At 54.1% G+C, this 18506-nt stretch overlaps 2 protein-coding genes across 7 annotated transcripts in view; one reads left to right on the top strand and one right to left on the bottom strand.

Annotated features, from left to right (window-relative positions):
• Positions 1–1705: 1705 nt before the first annotated feature.
• Positions 1706–7486, top strand: PLEKHB1 (pleckstrin homology domain containing B1). Of its 3 annotated transcripts, none has more exons than XM_059466883.1 (7): positions 1706–1766; positions 2729–2788; positions 3230–3382; positions 4273–4375; positions 5156–5195; positions 6069–6174; positions 6247–7486. In XM_059466883.1, exons 2-7 carry the CDS (start codon positions 2752–2754, stop codon positions 6381–6383), a joined length of 576 nt encoding a protein of 191 aa, XP_059322866.1. In that variant the 5' UTR covers positions 1706–1766; positions 2729–2751; the 3' UTR covers positions 6384–7486. The 3 variants fall into 3 exon arrangements, with proteins under 3 accessions (XP_059322866.1, XP_059322864.1, XP_059322865.1); XM_059466881.1 differs by having other exon boundaries at positions 1709–1766; positions 2726–2788; XM_059466882.1 differs by lacking the exon at positions 1706–1766 and adding an exon at positions 1857–1890 and having other exon boundaries at positions 2726–2788.
• Positions 7487–11050: 3564 nt separating this feature from the next.
• RAB6A (RAB6A, member RAS oncogene family) overlaps positions 11051–18506 on the bottom strand; it is a 44848-nt gene continuing 37392 nt past the window's right edge. For all 4 annotated transcript variants that reach the window (XM_059492733.1, XM_059492725.1, XM_059492741.1 and 1 more), the window contains exons 7-8: positions 16049–16115; positions 11051–14062 (exon numbers count right to left, since the gene is read on the bottom strand). In XM_059492733.1, the coding sequence (XP_059348716.1) occupies positions 13998–14062; positions 16049–16115 (132 nt within the window). In that variant the 3' untranslated portion in view covers positions 11051–13997. The remainder of the gene's footprint in view (positions 14063–16048; positions 16116–18506) is intronic.

The following is an 18506-nucleotide window of genomic DNA, read 5'->3' as shown; positions in this document are numbered from 1 at the left end:
GGCGACGAGAGCTGTGGGTGTGGAACGCCTCCCCCGGGAACCGGGGAATGGCGACCGGGCTACCCAGGGTCCGATCCCTGCCCTGGGTCGGGATGAACATGCCGGAGGGAACGTCTGTCCTTGTGCCTTTCTCCTGCAGCATTCCAAAGGGACACGCTCAGCTACAGGAAACGGAGCCTCCGCAGGGATTTTGGGGTGTTTAACCAGGTGCCCACCGGTCCCCGTGGTGGGGATGACAGGAACAGCAAATTCTGTCCCCACGTTCAGCTCTGAACCCCCTGAGCTCCCGTCTCCACAGCTCCCTGGAACCTGGGGAGACCCCCTGTGGAAGACAGGGATTCCTGAGACGTGGGAAGAGTTTGGGAAATTCCTAAAACGGGGGAGATCCCCAGCAGGCAGAGCTGGAGGAAAAACAAACCAGAGGCATCGAAGTCCATGGATTTTATTAAACAACCCCCAGTTGCTATGGAAAATGGGGGGAAATCCAGGATCTGGCTCTTCTGAGAGTGTATTCCCACGTGGAGTCCTCTCCTTTTGCTGGCTGGAAAACATTTCCTGGCTCTTTGGGTCACCATTTCCACCCAAATAATTTATCCTATTTAACATTTAAAAAAAAATCACACCCTAGTTGGCAAAAAATAATAGACAAAGCCCCCCTCAAAATCTCAAAACAGCACTGTTTCCTTCCCAAGAGGAAAACCACAATGGGAAATTTTGACAACAATTAATTCCAATTAATGTCTGTATAGAGAGGCAGCCCAAGCCAGTGGATAAATCCAAATTTCAGCCCAAATCCTCAGGGAACTTTTTTCTGGACTTGTGGCAGGACAAAATCTCTGTCACAGCAGGATTTTCAAACAATTTCCCTGATTCTGGGAATGTTCTGCAGCACCAGGATGTTTTGCAGCCCCACAGCCACGCACAAGGCTGTGAGTGTGGGCTGGCTGAGGAGGAGATTCCCTTTTAACTGCTTTGGGATCATCCAGCAGGCTGCTGGATTAATTTAATTCCTTCTAAAAAAGGAAGTAAAGCCAGCCAGGGAGGGAGAGGAGGGGAAAGGGCTTCACACTGAAAAACGTGCTGGAATAGAAAACATATATATATACATATATATAAATGAATAAAGTGTTCACTGTGCTCAATAAACATCTTTTATTTACAGCTGTCACCTGATTTGTGTCTTGACTTCCCCAAATAATCCAACCTCATGTCCCACAGCCCAGGAGAGTTCTAATTCCAGCAGGAGACAGGACAAGCTTTGATTTTGACCCAGAGGATTCCTCACTCCACTCGGAAATTTATTTCAGATGAGCACTTTGATGCTTGAAACTTTTCCTGGTTTACTTCGGCATGAAACACCTCCTCAGAGCCATTCTCAGGAAAAAACTGAGAATTTTGGGCATCGCTCCCTGTGCCCAGCTCGGTGAGGGGCAGCAGCTCCCCCACGGATTCCCAAATTTGGGCTGGGCACCCGCACTGCTGGGTGGAAACGGGGAAAAGGGGGATTTGAGGGGAGAGAGAGAGCGATGGATGGGAGCGGCTGGATGAAGCGCGGACATCCCCGGCGGGCAGCGGCTTTTTGGGGCTAAATGTCGGGAAAGAGGGGCTAGATGCGTGCAAAGCGGGCTTTTGGCGGCGGGCAGCGCCGGGGACGGCCGTGCCGGACTACAGCTCCCGGCGAGCCGCGCGGGCGGGCGGGCAGAGCCGGGCCCGGCGGCGGGAGCGGAGCGCAGCGCACCCCGCAGCGGCACCGCCGCCTCCGCCCGGTGAGGGATGCGCGGGGCGCCGGCACGGGGAGCGGGGATGGGACACGGCCGCGGGGACGGGGCTCGGAGCTCAGGGTGCTGAGGGGGGAGGAACCGCGCCGCGAAATTTGGCCGCAAAATTCGGGTATGGAGGGGGGGGAAGATGTCAGGGGTGCGGGATGAGGGCAGCAGATGCGGGTACCGAGGGTTGTGAGCACAGCGGGATGAGGGTGAGTGCACAGGGGTGTGCCAAGGGATGGGGGCATCCATCGGCTGGGATTTCCCGGGGATGTAGCAGTAGGGGTGATGGCAGCGGGGCTGCAAACTCCACGGGGAGCTGGATGCTCAGGGGTTCAGGCACTCGGTAAGGCAGGCACAGATTGCTGGGGGGTGTTTGTGCCTTGCCGTGCCCCCGGAGCTGGTGGGAGGTCCCGGAGGCCATGCCAGGGTGCCAAGCTCCCGTCACTGGGAGCTGGGATTCCCAGCGGATACGGGGGATACAGGAGCCATGGCCAGGGAATTGCTCCTGCCTGCCCCTGGGGTGTTGGCTCTGCTCAGGGACCTGGGGAGCGATGACTTCATGGCCTTATTAAGGACTAATTTCCATCCAGGCAGGGAAAATAAACAAGTGGAGGTGTCGTTCAGCATGGAAAGTTACTGGGGCTGTGGGGAGGCACTGCCTGCTTTCACAGCCAGCCCAGATTTCTGCCCTTACCTCCAGGCCGCTAATCCCTAAATCCCAATGAGATTAAGGCAGGAGGCAAGGTGGCCGCAGCGCTTCCCTCCCACGTTTCCCACATGACCAAACCCCGCGTCTGCCTAACCCCGATGAACCCGGGCGCTGAGCTCATCCCCCAGAAACACCGGGAGCAGCAAGGGTGAATCCCAGCGCCGGAGGCTGTGGGGAGGTGGGAGCCATGGCCAGAGGCGGGGGCGAGGCAGGAGCTGCTGTTTCACCCCCGTTGTTGTTCCCATCCCAGCAGATCCAGCGAAGCCCGTGGCAGCCATGGCGCTGGTGAAGAGCGGTTGGCTTTGGCGCCAGAGTAAGTGCCACCCTTGAGCTTTCCGGGTTGGGAGCTCCCCAGAAACACCTGGGGAGGTTTGCTGGGAAGAGGTGGGGGGTGGGGGACACCAGGAGCCCCGAGCTGGGCGGGTAATCCACAGGGAGATCGCGGCTCAGCCGCTCGCGGATTTGCGTCAGCGCAGAGAGAGAGGGGCTGCTTGCCATGAGGGCACGCACGGCTCCGTGCCCGGGGCTGGATCCGCTCCCGTGCCTCGGCAGGGCAGCACCCAGCGCCCTGATGGCTTTTTTGGCAGCCCTTCCCCGCTTACAGCCACCTGCTCACGCTGCCCTGGCTGCTCGTGCCAGGCACAGGTGGCCCAGGAGGGATCCACGTTTGGGGAATGAGATGGGGTCTTGCGAGTGTGCTGGCTGCATCCCACTGGCCCTGCTGGGCTCCTGCAGCTGCTCCCTGTCCCACCAGGCTCCATCCTGCGCCGCTGGAAGAGGAACTGGTTCGTGCTCTACCTGGATGGCAGCCTGGTTTACTACCATGATGAGACACAGCGGGACATGGACGGCCGGATCCACATCAAGTACAGCTGCCGGGACGTGCGGATCGGCCGCGAGTGCAAAGGTGAGCCGAGCCCCTGCTCCGGGCCCTGCCTTCCCAACCCCATCCCATGTGTGGCTGCACCCCTCTTAAACAAGGCTCCGGCTCTGCACATCCAGCAGACCCCCAAAATAACCCATTAATCACCCCAGGCTGCCCCGTGCACCCCTCCTTGCTCCCAGCTGGGAGACCCTGGATGGTCTCGGCCACTGCTTTTCCTGGGGGAAGGAAGGAGCAAGGAAGGAAGGAAGGAAGGAAGGAAGGAAGGAGGAACTCTCCTCCTGGTTAGTGCTTGTAACAAACAGGATCCCACGGCCCTGACTCATCGCTCGTGTCTCGCACAAACAAGGGAACAAAGCAGCAGCTTGGCGGGCCCCGCAGCCCACGCTGCCGCACAAAGCGCCTTTCTGGGGCTGGGAGCGGCCGTGGGAGCACAATCCCACAGCTCTGTGCTCTCCACACGCTCCTGCCAGGCCTCAGAGGGGCAACACACACAAACCTCCGGGATTGAAGATTTTGCCCTTGCTGGAGCTCATGATCCCGCTCCAGCAATGAGCATCTCCCGTTCCCACAAAATTTGGGAGCGCTCCACCAAGTTCAAAGCAAAGGCAGCTCAGCCTCGTGGCCTCGAGCAGAATTTTGGCATTTTGCTGCCCTTCCATGTTCCTTCTGCCACGGGGGCGGAGGTTTCTGCCCATCAGCTCATTCCTTGTGCTGGCTTTCACCCTGTGAGAGCCTGACTGCATCCTCCACCAGGAGACGGAGCCAAAACGAATCCCAGGGCTAATTTCCATCCAGGCAGGGAATGGCACATTGCTCTTGCGCCAGGAGGGATGTGGAGCCCGGGAAGCTCTGTGGGACACCTCCCGGCCCCGGCTGGATGCCACCCCATCCCTCCATCCCTTCCCTTGCAGACGTGCAGCCGCCCGAGGGGAGGAGCCGCGAGTGCCTGCTGACCGTGGTGCTGCGGGACGGCTCCAAGACCACGCTGTGTGCCGAGAGCGAGGACGACGCCGTGTAAGCGACTTTTCCAGCCCAATTCTCCCAGCCCGGAAGGGACCCGGGCTGCAGGAGAGCCCTGGCCTGCTCCCCTCGGCTAAACCGGCCCCCAGCCCCCGTTCTCAAACACCCTTGCAGGGCAAAAGGAGATTTGGGGCTCTCGCTGAATAACCCACAGCCAAAAGCAGCTGGTTTTGAGCAGTCCATCTCCTGATGGGGGAGTCTCCTCGTGGATAAGAAATCCCCTCTTGGGCTGACTGAGAAGGGTTTCATCATTATTTGGAAATAAAAAGTCTGAATGTGAAGCCCTCACTGGCTAGAGGCAAATTGCTCTTTTTAGCACTGTTCCACTCTATTTATTTCTAAAAAAAAAATTATAAATTAAATTTAAAATAAATTATAAGATTTGATTTTTTTTAAATAAGAATTTTAAAAGTTAGCAGTGGCAAACATTCAGCTGAACTTGGATGGAGGGATACATGCCAAGCAGAACTTCATCAACTGAGCTTTATCTCAGCTGAGTGGAAATCCATCCATTATGTGTTCTTCCCCCCAAATTTAGGTGTCATTTTCCTGCCTGCCCTTATTTTAGCCAGGGCCACCCTGTGGTGGCACCCTGTGCCCATCCCTGTGGTGTCAGGTACCTCCCGGCACATTCCCAATCCCAGCTGTTGGCCCAGCACTCATTTAACAGGGAATTAAAGAACAGTGCCACATTCAGGTCCCTGTGGGGAGGAAGGGGACAATTCCCACCCCTCCAGCACCCACCAAAAATTAGTAACTCTGTTTTATTTGCAGTGCTTGGAAGATGGCTGTGCTGGAGGCTAAATCCACCCCGGTGAGGCTTTGTCCCCTGAGCAGGGACACCGTCCTGGCACGGGATTTGGGATTCTGCATTTGGGCAGGGAGAGGTTACCCCAACCCTGAGCTTGGGGGGCTCCCCAACACCCACAGTGCAGCCTCAGGGCACAAGGAGGGGAGGGGTTGGATGCCACCACTGATGGCAGGTGACAGAGCCACGGTGACCCTGTGCACTTGTGGAGCGTGACGGGAGGAGGGTTAAGGTGACAGGGACACAGGTCAGGACATTGTTAAGGTGACAGGGACACCATTAAGTGGGCAGAGTTGATGTGGTGGAACACAGGTAAGGTGACAAGGGCACACAGTTAAGGTGACAGGGACAGTTAGAGGCAACAGGAGCAGAGTTGAGGTCACAGGGACACAGCTAAGATGACAGGGACGATGTTATGGTTATAAGGACACAGTTGAGGGGAATGGGGACACTGTTAAGGTGACATGGGCATGGTTAAGGTGACAGGGACAGGTGAAGGGTATGGGAGCAGAGTTGAGGTGTCAGGAACACTGTTAAGATGACACGGACACTGTTAAAGTCACAGAGGCACAGTTAAGGTGACAGGGACAGGTGAAGGGAATGGGAGCAGAGTTAAGGTGGCAGGGACACTATTAAGGTGATGGAGACACTGTTAAGGTTACGAGGACACTGTTGAAGTGGCAGGGACACTGTTAAGGTGACATGGACACCATTAAGGTGATGGGGCCACTGTCAAGGTGACAAGGAAGGGGCAGAGTCAGGGCGGCCCGAGCACAGGCTGTCCCCAGCCCTTGGGGCCGCTGTCACTCCCCAGCCCTGAGCCCCAGAAGCCCGTCCCCCCCGGGGAGCTGACCCCACAGTCCCCACCCGCCGCTGCAGGTGCACGTGTACGACCCCTACGACGACGACTACTACCAGACGGTGCCCCTGGACTCGCACCAGGCCGCCTACATCAGCTCCGGCCACTACGGCCCCCAGTACGGAGGTGGGTGGCCCGCTGGCCCCGGGGAGGGGTGGCTGAGGCCACATTCCCCTGCTGACACCCTCTGCCCCGCAGCTCCCGGGGTGACCCACGTCATCGTGCGCGAGGATCCCTACCGCGTCTCCGGGGACCAGATGGCGCTGGGGCTGCTGGCCGGGGCCGCCACCGGCGCCGCCCTGGGCTCCTTCATGTGGATGCCCTGCTGGTTCTAGTGGCTGCCAAACCGAGCCGCGGCCTCCCTTCGCTCCCCAGCCCTGCCTTGGACCCTGCCCTGAGCGCCCTCAGCCTTGCCAGAGGGACAGACTCCCACACGTGCCCTGCTCCCGGCCCCAGCTTCTGCATTAAACAACCCCCACGTGCTTCAGAGCCTCCCAAAACCCTCTCCAGAACCCCACAGCACCCAATTCCCATCAGCAAAGGTTCCCTGGGCCATTAGAAGAGCTTCCCCGTCCCAAATCTCCACAGGGAGCCGGCTGCAGAAATTCCGGGTTTGGGAGAAGGGGAAAGTTTAATTCTTTTAATTTAATTTGGGGGGAAGTGGCTGGATCTTTTTTGGCTGGGTGAACCCCACAATGCAGAGGCTTTTAAGGGAATTCTTGGCAGCAGAGGGCACCACAGGGATGCTCAAGAGGTGGATGCAAGATTAAGGAGGATGAAACCCTTTGCAGGATTTCTACCCCTTTCCAACATGCACCAGTCCCCTGGGCCTGGCCAAGTTAGAAACATGGTGCAAAACCCTCAGGAATTGGAGTTTAAACCTTGGGAATGAGGCTGAGAAGAGCCCAGGGAATATCCCAACCTCTCCAGCCACATGGGAGGGACACCCAGCATCCTCAGTTTCACCCTGATTTTTGGGATGGGCAGAAGGGCAGCTCTCCATGGGGACCAGGGAGCCTTTCTGGCAGCCAAGCCGGGACCTTCACAGCAGGGATTTGGGATTGAGGGGACACAGCAGGGACCTGGTCAGGCCAGGGGACAAGCAGCACTCAGGGTTTTGGTTGGGCAGTGGAAGAGGTGAGGAACAGCTGCCCAGTGTCACCCCTAGAGCCAGGATGGGATCCTGGAACCACGACTGACGTTGAGTTTAGGAATTACAGCCCCACAGCTGGATGGAAAACCACCAGTGACACCAGCACCCCAGCCTGCTCCTGCCTTTAGGTCAGTTCCTGTGCCCATCAGGGGATTGGGACATCCCACACACCATTCCCATGCTCTCCTGCATTCCCTGCCTCCCTCCTGCTGCGCACCTGCTCCCGGAAAGGGGAAAAAATACAAAAAAACCTCTTTGAATTCTAATAAAGGCACTGAAAAACCAGCCTGGCCTGAGGGTGAGTGAGGATGAGGAGGGAACGCTCTGGGGGTGGGAAGGATTGTGTCCCCCTGCAGTGCTGCCCAGGGCTGTCACCAGCTCCTCTTGTCCTCCCTGCCTTTCCAGCAGGACAGGGGGATTGTGTCCCTGAGCCCAGGTGAGAGCCCACCTGCAGCCCTGGGGACGCAGCAGGAGCAGGAGAGAGCCCAGAGGAGGCCCCAGAGCTGCTGCAGGGCTGGAGCCAGGCTGGCAGAGCTGGGGGTGCTCCCCTGGAGAGGAGAAGCTCCAGGCAGAGCTCAGAGCCCTGGCAGGGCCTGAAGGGGCTCCAGGAGAGCTGCAGAGGGACTGGGGACAGGGGATGGAGGGACAGGACACAGGGAATGGCTCCCACTGCCAGAGGGCAGGGATGGATGGGAGATTGGGAAGCTTTTCTGGTCAACCTGTGCCAGGGCCTCACCACCCTCACAGAGAAGAATTTTACTCTATTTATCAATCCAATATCCATTTTATGGTTCATGAGCCAAGGTGAGACACACTGGGAGATGGAAAGATCTGGAAACTTGTTACCAATAGGAACACAACCTAGAAACTGTCTGTCCTTCCCATGCCATGTCCAGCTGCTGACCTGTAAAGCTCCTTTTCCCAAGCTCACAGAATCACAGAATTTCTAGGTTGGAAGAGACCTTGAAGCTCAGACCCCATGCTCCTCATCCCTGCAGTACCTGGACATCCTGGACAGTGTTCCTGCTTCTCTCCTGCTGCGCTGCTCTCCCAGAGATCCAGGGACATGGAGCAATTCAGGCTGGAGCAGCCTCCAGCAGCAATTCCCGGGGTCTTCATGCAGGCCCTGCACTAGGGAGCTAAATGAAGCAGCAATTAAATATAAATAATTTTGGAAGCACAAGCAATTGATCCACAGCCCACAAACGCCTCAGCAGGGGCTTCCCAGGAGCTCGTGGTGCCCGAGAGTGGCACTGGGTAGGAGCAGAGGGACCAGGAGTGCTGAGGGACAGGGATCAGGGCTGACCTGCTCCATCCCCAGCTCGCAGCACTCCTCTCTCCCAGCAGGGAGAGCTGCTGAAGCTCCAAAGCCCAGAACAACTCCAGAGCCCCTCGGAAAAACGGGACCCGCAGTAAGGAGCAGGCACGAGCCTTTAGAGCCCATCGTGGCCACAAAATGCCTGGAAAATGAATCCCACAACTTCCCATGGCACAGGAGTCAGCTGGGGGCCACACTGGGCTCCAAACCCACTTGTCTGGAAATGGAGCAGCTCAGGAAATGTCAGGATCAAACCTCCAGTTTCCACACAGCCCCCTTCCCAAACTGGGATAAACACAGTGCCAACCACCAGTGCTGGGAGCATGGATAAACCCCATTTTCTCCCTTCCCTGCCCTGTACCCAAGGAGCCACTGGCTGTGGGAGAGACACTTCAGTGCTTTAATTAGCAGTACCTTTAATCAAGGCTTTAATAACATCCTCGTTGCAGACGTGCTCTCCGGGTGGCCCTCAGCGAGCACTCACAATGGCTCTAATTTATACCCAAACCCTCAGAAACAGGTGGCAAGTCTGGAAAATTCCATTTGGAAACAGCAGCAGCAGGGCAGGGCTGTGGGGCAGCAGGAGCATCATCACCTGCAGCCCTTCCCTACCCCTCATCCTCCCGGGAACGGCAGAGCTGCAATTCCACACGAGTTCCATTCCCAACATTAATGGGAGCCCAGCCTCTCCAGCATCCATCTGGGCAGTCAGCTCCATCCTGCTCCTATAAGAGGATCCTGAATATTTCATAAAAATCCACGTTTGACTTCACCACACGCTCAGACCAGGGTGGGGAAGGGGAAAATGGTTAAAGAAGGGGGGGAAATAAAATCAGTATCTTTGCCAATTGATGAAAAAATCCCTTAAACTGATGAAACAACAATTCCACTGGTGAAAGCCCAAGCCCAGCACGCCTGGAAAGGCAGAGGGAGAGCAGCAGAGGAGGAGGCAGCGCGGATGGGAGGAGAGGCTGCTCCGAGGTCCGGCTGTGTGCAGCTGCCTCCGTGACTGCCGGCAGCCCTGCCGCAGCCCGCCCGCCCCATTTATCTTCCTCGGGGCTGGGACATGCCCAGCATGGCAAAAGGGGCGGCCGCAGCAGGCAGGGAGAGCCCTTGCACTTTGGATTGCCGGGACTGGGGAGCTGGAAGCACAACCGCAGCCAGGGGATGCTCGGCTCGGCTGCCGCAGCAGCTCTGCGGATGCTGCCAGGTGGGTGCTGAGGCTCCTCCAGCCTGGCAAAATCAGGGCTGACCCCACCAGCCAGCAACGGAGCCATCAGCACCTTCCAATCTAAATCAGACAATCCCTCCTGGATTTTGGAGCCGGGCTGGAGAGGGAGCTCGACCCAGCGCAGCCATGAGCGAGTGGCCAGGAGCACCCTTGGAGCTGGTGGGTGCTCCCCACCCATTCCCTGCTCCACAGCAGCTCCATCCAGACCCCTCCACCAGAGGGAAGCTGGGAATTGGGACACCAGTGTGAGCTGAGAGTCCCAGGGCTACCCACAGCAGCAGCCATGGGAATTGAGGAGGTGAAGGTGGTGTTTGCAGAGGCTCCCAGCCAGGGCAGCAGCCGGAGGTGCTGGCTACAGGGAACACAAGTTCCCCCAGTGACAAAAACTTCCAGGAACTCATCTCCACCACACAACCGTTCCCATATCCCTAATTCCAGCACTACCTTCCAGTTTCACAACCCATTTATTCATGGTCCTTTTAACAGTGAAGAACTTGACCAAGAGACCGAGGTTTGGGCACACATCAAACCCAGGTAATTCCCCTTCCCTACTGGATGGGGCTTGGAGCAGCCTGGGCTAGGGGAAGGTGTCCCTGCCCTTGGATGCTCTTTAAGGTCCCTTCCACCCACCCAAGCTGTACTGCAGGATCCTCTCTGTCCCTCAGGAAAGCAGAGGGTAACTCACCCATGTGTCACTCACCTCCCGGCCCCACGGAGCCGGCTGCATCTCCAGCAGGAGGAGGCTGGAGGAGGATCCTCCCCAGGGAAGCTGGGCTGGGTGCACCGTGTGCCAGGGAGCTGAGGCAGGGCTGGGGCCGCACAAGGGGAGCGGAAGCAGCAGCTTGATGCACGGAGCAGGAGGGGAGCAGAAAGGCACAGCTCAGCCGGCACAGGCCGGGCTCCGTCCCTGGGGCGCTGGAAACAATGGCAGAGACACCGCAGCAACAGCAAACGCAGCCCTGCAGCACCCCTGCACGCCTTCCCGTGCCACAGAGCCCCCCAAAACTCCTCCTGCAGCACCCCTGCACGCCTTCCCGTGCCACAGAGCCCCCCAAAACTCCTCCTGCAGCACCCCTGCACACCTTCCCGTGCCACAGAGCCCCCCAAAACTCCTCCTGCAGCACCCCTGCACGCCTTCCCGTGCCACAGAGCCCCCCAAAACTCCTCCTGCAGCACCCCTGCACACCTTCCCGTGCCACAGAGCCCCCCAAAACTCCTCCTGCCCCACAAGAGCCTCCCCTGAGGAGCTGCTCCTCCTGCCCGCGCTGCGCTGCGCATGCTGAGAGAAGAGAGGCAGAGCTTTCCAATGAGACAGGTATTTATTTAGTTCAAGCACTACGGATTTGTTCTCTTGTCGTTGTTGGTTCATATTATCAAACAGAGCTGAGGTACCAGTGACATTCCAACATGAAGAAAAGGAACCTTTTTTTTTTCCCCCCTTACACAATTTCTTCAACTACTTTTACCAAGACAAAACGTGAGGCATGGAATAGCTGCATGATGGACTGTACAACGAGCAAGCCAGAGCAGGGAGGAGAAAAGAAACAGAGCTGAGACCTTCGCTCAGAAAATGGCACAAAAATTAGCATTAAGAACATCTGTTCCCATGGCTCCACTGGCCACACCCACAGAGTGAAAGAAAATCAAAATCTAAAACCTGACAGACAGATGGTGCAAAAAAACCCAAACCAAACAATGAACCTAAAGACCACGCTGCTCCTGTGCTCACCTTGGCAGTGTGCTTTCTCTGGAGAGCTGGAGTGAGCCCTGTTAGGCAGCACAGGCTACCAGCAAGGACATGCACTGAACGCACCTGGCCGTGCTCCTGCAGCCCCCTGGCCGTGCTGAACACGGAGCTGTGGCAATGCTGCTCTCCACACCTTTGTTTCCAGCCAGTTCTGGACAAACCTGCTCTCAGGTCTCCCAGGAAAAGCGTCCAGGCTGCTGGTCCATCACAGCCCGAATGGGCTAAGCCCGCTCCTTAAATCCAGGGCTTAAAGCTTGGGACTGTGGGAAGCAGAGGGTGCTCGTTCTATCAGAAGCAAGGGAAAAAAAAAGGATGTGCTCGTGGGGAACAGCCAAATGAGGACCAACAGAAGCTGCACGGAGAACCAAAGGAGAAAAAAAGCAAACCAAAGCAAAGGAAGAAGCAGCAGGATGAAGCATTTCAGCACGGTTAAGAACAGTACAACAAAGGAAAAGCAGCCAGGTTTCCTTCCCCCAGAGAGTTTCTTTTAAATAAAGAATGATCCTTTGTCACATATCATTGATGTTTATTTCAAGACATGCCACGTCAAAAAAATTCGCCTTTAATATTGCATTAGAAAAGCACTTTTACATCTCGTTCTGCCTTTAAGTTATTGTTGTGCAGAGTTGCTAGAAACCCAGGGCAGGGCATGAGCCTGGCATTCACCTCAGGAATGAGCAAATCCAACTCTTTTATGCCCGCTTCCTGGGGAAAGTGGTGGTGAGGACGATTCCCTTCCTCTCCCCCAGGTGGTTATATTAGATGGTAGAGAGAGGGGCAGAAGAGAACCAAGGAGGAGCCTGAATATTCCCTTGCAATTGTCCATTTAATCCACAATCGCAACACAGACTCGAGAATTCCTTCCTGCACTGTAACTCGGCCAGAGTCGCCCAGCAAACAATGTATTTACAATTGTGTTTATTAACTTACACAGCAACTTCACAATGACTAGTAAAGATTAAAAGGGTGCACTTCTAGTGTGTTTCATTCCGTGTTTCTCGGGTAGCTACATCTCGCAACATCAGCAAAGCTCTACACAGATTCCTCAGCCAAAGGAAAAACAACAAAATCAGCATTGGAAAGAGTAAAAAAACATTGAAGCCGAGAAATAAATATCAAAGAAAAAGAAAGGGTTAATTGTGAGCCTAATTCCATAGAAAACTAAATTACTAATTATTTCACCAAACTATACAGCTCTAGAGAACCAAACTAAACCAACTTGGAAGACTGAACATAATAATAATAAAAAAAAAAAGCTAAAAAATAAAGGCATAAATCTGCATAATCAGGAGTTGGTTTCCATCCTACTCAAGTCCCTCCCTTTCCATCTAAGATGCCTCAACTAGGATTCTGTAGGTTCAAAGTAAACACCCCTTCCCCACGGACCTGTGCCCACGCTCCGGAAGAGCGGGTGCCATTCCCCCTCTGCTGGGGCAGCCAGCTGCTCTTCCCTCTTTCTCCCAAATTTCCAAGGTTTCAATCGGCTCTGGCAGGTTTTAGTGCCAGTCCTGATTTCAATACTTCCCCTAGAAAAGCAAAGAAGCAAAATGCTTTCTCTTCCAAACAGCTGAACTGTTATGTTCCCATCTCTTGGGCAGTAATAATTCACTTCATTGGTGTTCTACTTAAAAAGGACTAAAAAAAAAAAAAAAAAAAAGCTCTGAAAACTCATTTTGCACTCGAAACATTATTTCCCTGTTTCCTGCAAGTGTTTTGCTAATGCACATCCACCCTTTCCTTCCCCCCCAAATCCTCCAGAAGCCACTCATCCCAAAGAGCCCGTCCGTATTTCCCAGTAATGCTTCCTTGGAAACGTGTCCCCGCTGCCTCGCGACAATTCCCAGCTCCAGAGCCAGCAGTGCCCAACCCCTGCTAAGGCCAGGCTGGCTCTGGACACCAGGCAGACTTGCAATTAAGAGCTTGGGGTTTATTTGTGTTTAATAATTATAAGCCTTCAACCCTCGGCATCTGCTGCCTCCCCCCGTGATTGCGCCTGCTGTCTACACATTCCCAGTTTCTGAGAGAAATTCCAATGGGTCAGATTTGCAAGCCTTCTTCTGCACATACATCTCATCTAGGTCCAATTCCAAACTTACTCAGTTGCCATCATTTCAAAGTGCAATATCATAACATATTAAAAAAGGAACAAATATTAAGAAATTGTACCTATTTTTTTTGTTTGGATTTTCTTCTTCTGGTTTTTTTTTTTTTTTTGCTTTTGTTTTTTTTTAAAGTTATACCTAGAATACGGTGGAATATTTTGGCCTTTTTTTTTTTTCTTTTCTTATAAATAATGAAGACACTGACATTTTTTTGGTGTGTGTGTGTGGGGTGTGCTTGTGAAGCTAAAGATCATCTCCACGAGACAGCCAGCGATGATGAACTGCGATACGTTATTACGGAAAGGGGAAGGTTCAAGCCAATATTCACACTGCAGTCAATGAAGAGGACAGGGAGGGAAAGCAGTGATGTTCTGGAGAAAGGTGGAAGCCACATGGTATTAGCAGGAACAGCCTCCTTCACTGACAGGCTGCTCTTGAGGCTTTTCCAGTTTTATGTCAATCACTGGAAGGAGGAAGTTAAGGCAAACGCATCTCCAACTCTGTTTCCCTACCAAGAGTGGGATTTGGAATGGCATTCTCAGTGCTTCCTGCTGAAATACTGGCAAAGACCAGCTCCAAAGCAAAGGTTTCTCACCTGCCCCTCCTGCCCTGGCACATGAAACTTGCAGCAGAAACCATGTCAGACCCCAATGTTTGTGTATAACCAGTCTGCTCTCTTGCTGTGGGAATTCGAGATGCATGGATCCACTGAAAGGTCCAATCACTGCTTCTGCAGAACCACAGAATCACTCAGGCTGGAAGAGCCTGCTGACATCTCCAAGTCCACCTGCTCCCCCAGCACTGCCAAGGCCACCAGCATCTCATGTCCCCCAGTGCCACATCCACAGGGCTTTAGATCCCTCTGGGAATGGGGCTCCGTGACTCCCTGGGTACCACTGCACACCGTGCCACCCCAACCTCCTCACCAAACCTCTCTGCTCCCCCAGCAGGCAGCACAGCCCTGCCACCAGCCTGCACTCCCCCTTGCAGGGACAGCTGATGTCCCACAAGGTCACTGCAGAGCTGGCTGCTCACAGCCTGCCTGTGACAAGCGACTCCCTCTGCAGCAGGGCTCAATTCCCAGCGGATGCCCTCCAGCTACAGCCTCCCAGAGCCCTTCCCAGGAGGAGCTTTGAATGCTAATCCCCAGCTCAGAGCTGTTCACCACAAGTCTCCAGCCTTCCCCTTATCACAGAACACAGAGGCATAGAGATCACACAGCTGGTGCTTCCAACTGATTTCTTCAGGGGGTTGAAGCTGCTTTTTAAAGAGGTTTGGAGAAAATAAACATGGAAATTGGAACAGAAGACAGGCAATTCATCTCCTGTGTTTGGTCCACTTGGCTGATTTAAAGCTTAAAGTGTGTTTAAGTTGGAGATCTTGACATGAGCCTTGCCAGCTTCATCTCAGAGAACGAATGGGTCAAGATCCTTGAACCCCCCATGTTTTGCAGAAGTGCCCCCGTTAATCCTAATGCAGCAGCCTGGGAGAGAGGATTCCATCCATCCCTGCTATCTGCAGGCAGCCCAATTCCCAGAGCCCTAAATGCACTCCCATTAGGGACTGCTGATCAAACTCCCTGCCTGTACACTCTACCCCCTCATTAATAAAGATTGTTGCTCATTAACCTTTTGGGGACCTGCATAACAAAATATTTCTGATCACTCAAGTCCCTACCACACAAAGCTTGTGCAGCTGCAATCCCCATCTTCCCAAACCTTCTTTTCCCCATGAATCAGATGCTCTGATGGAATTTCAATGCTAGGTCCCACAGTTCCTGAGACCTCCTTCAGCCAAGGCACAATTTCTCCTCTATTTACCAGCTCCATGATCCCCGCTGCAAATAAAACCAGCAATCCTGGTAAAGCTGCTATTCCAAGCACACCCCCCTGGCCAGCTTGGTGATTCCAGTGTAGCCATACTGCTTTTCAAGCCTTTTCCACCCCTGCTTTCCCTTGGCTGAGACAGACCCCATCAGTTGAGTCTGAGATGCTGCCTGGGGTCCCAGGCTGCCCTGGGAGTTTATGGGATCCCCAGCCTTGGAGATTTCCCAAGTTTCTCTGAATGTGACCTGGAGAAACTGGCTCAGTTTCGGAGTCAGCCTTGCTTTGAGCAGGAGGATCAGAGAAGGGGCCTTCAGAGGTCCCTTCCAGGACAGTTTGGTTTGGATTCGGTCAGTCGGGTCTGCAAGAACCACAGGGGTTTTTGTTCAGACCTCTTGGCAGCTGTTTCCTCCCACCTTTCACACACTCAAACACCAAGCAAAGAATCCTTTTGGATCACCATTCCTCCCTTGCTTCCCTCTCCACCCTCAGCCTTCCAACCCACCCATCCTCCTTGCTCAGCTCACAGGTTACTTGCCCCGGTTCCCCCTCTCTCTGGGATGTCCAGGGCTGCAGAGGATTCTCCTGGTGCAGGGTAATGCCTGGCACAGGCACAGAAAGGATACTGTCTTCTCTACTTTTGTCTTGTGTGCTTTCCATCCCGGGCAAGGCAGCTGCCACACGTCGGAAAAGCTGCAAAGAACCACAGAGGGAACAGATGAAAACAACGGCTCCCCCCGGCTGAGGCAGCTCAAACAATGATCCAACACATCCCCGGCACTATTTACACTGCTCAGCCCCAAAATCCTGACACCAAATATCACCTTTCTTCACAGAAAAGGGCAGAGCACAGCTCTTGTTAGTGGAGATCAGGGAGCTGTGCGCAGCAAACCTCCTGCACCTTCCCTGCAAACAAGATGGGAGGGATCCAGCATTTCACCCCACACCTGCCATGCATGTCCACAGACCCAACAGCCTCCCCAGGGCAGGTGGGAATTAGATTTCCACACTTCCCCAGAGGATTTCAGAGGAGCATGGACAAGCTGATGAAGGCAAACACACCATCCAGGAGTCTGTCACCACATCAGCTCAGCTGACACACATGGAAGAGTGTCTAAAATGGGATGTAGGAAAGGATTTCTCCCAAGCCTCACCTATCTGTGGCTCAGGTTCCTATGGAACAGAAAAATGAACGCAGCCAAACCTAATCCTCATCATTTGGTGCCCACTCCATGGATTTCCTATGCCCGCATTCAGGGCAAAAAGCACAGAACAAAGGCATCCAAAGCCTCTCACTTGGACACCACCTCCAGTTTCCCAGCAAGGTCTGAGTTCCAAACTCTCCTCAAGGTTTTATTCCACTTGAAGGCGGTGAGATGGAACAGGACCGATTCCCTCTCCTGCATTTCCTACCTCTGCCCCTGAGGTTTAGGCTGGTAATTGCCACCACACAGCTTCTCCTGGGCCCTCTGGGTGAGGACCCTGTGTACAATGCAGGAGAAGTGCCCTGGGTCCAGCTGCCTGTCGCCCTGCCCAGGATACTGTCCCTCCATCACGTGTGCCCTGTGCATCCCTGGATCCTGCGGCTCTGACGTCAGGCCTGGCGTGTTCCTCTGCTGTCCTGCCTCTCCTCAAATGACACAAAGCTAAAGCACTTATTCCCAGTGACCCACTTTGCACAGAAAACACAGCCAAGGCACTGCCAGCCTGTTTACATCAGGGCTGTGGGTACCCGAGCAGTCCTGGGGGGTCCCTGCCCAAGGGCTTTCGCCATCTGGGCTCTCCCAGTGTCCCAGTGATGCTCCCACCTTCCTAAGGTCACTTTGTTGGCTTTACAGCCCCTCCCAAGCTCACCACAAGCAAGCCCCCAGGTCTGTCTGGGATCTTTCTTGGCAGCAGTCTGGCACACACTGCAATCTGAGCCAAGCATGGGTCTGAGAAGTCGGGACTCGATGTAACTCCCTCATTTCAGCCAACGGTTCCGAAGTAAAAAACCCAGTACGCCTCCCTCTGTATTTCTGTGGACCTCTGCCATTAACCTGGACCTTCCAGCCTCCCTGGAAACCTCAGGGAAACCCTCACAGGCCAACCAGGAAGCAACAAAACTCCAGATGTTAAACTCTACCTAAACCAACAGCAGGAATGCCCACATACAGGAAGGGTGAGGAGTCTTTAAAAAATCCTCAGCTGATGGAACCGACTGGAATTCCTGCATTTAAACCACACTGCTGACAGAAAGGCTATTTAAAATGCAGTAATCCTTTCTTTACATTAAGACCAGGAATAAAATGATGCTTTTAGCAGCATTTCTCCCCTAAATTATCAGACTAAAAATAGGAATTTGGCAACTAAGAAAAATCAACTTTATTTCTTATTAAGCTTCTGCTTATCAGCCCCAGCATATGTGAATAAATCCAATTAGGGAAACTTCCTGATGGTTGGAAAGCAGCCTTCCCACAGGGCCCTCTGAGCTTCCTGGTGCTGTCAGCCCCGAGCCAGTGTGTGTCTGTACACACATGTACATGTTTCAATGTTTGTGTGGGTATAAAAACACAAGTATTGATGAGCATCCAGGACTTTTTTTTTCCAAGGCAGGAGTTAAATGCAGCAGCTGAAAGACTAAAAGCCACACAGACTCTCTTTCAGCACTCAACTCTGCAATCTGCTTGCTGATATAAACTCTGGAAAGAAGCCTCATCTCTCACCATCAGTTTCAAGTCATTTGCCAAACTGTGCCTTGCCTGCTACTCCAGCCAATAAATCCCAACAGATCAGGGTCACAAAGGACTGCAGGCACAAACCAGTTTTCAGCAATATGGAAAGGACAGGAGGATCGCTGTCCAGATGGAAAAGCTGGGCATGAACCCTGCTCCCCAACACAAGGCAAACGAAAATCTCTCCCTAATTCTCATTCTCTGCAGCTCTGAGGGTAATTCCTGCCCATCAGATGGGTAAGAATCAGAAGACAGGAGAAAGGCCAGCTCTGTGAGAACAGGGTCACAGAGGGGCTGTGCTCAGGGAGCTGCTGCCGTGAGAAAGTTCTTCTGCCAAGGCCCACATTCATCCCTGGCTCTTGCAGGGCCA

Source organism: Ammospiza nelsoni, chromosome 2, assembly GCF_027579445.1.
Source record: "Ammospiza nelsoni isolate bAmmNel1 chromosome 2, bAmmNel1.pri, whole genome shotgun sequence".
Classification (NCBI taxonomy): Eukaryota; Metazoa; Chordata; class Aves; order Passeriformes; family Passerellidae; genus Ammospiza; species Ammospiza nelsoni.
This window is presented reverse-complemented; position numbering and strand designations above follow the sequence as displayed.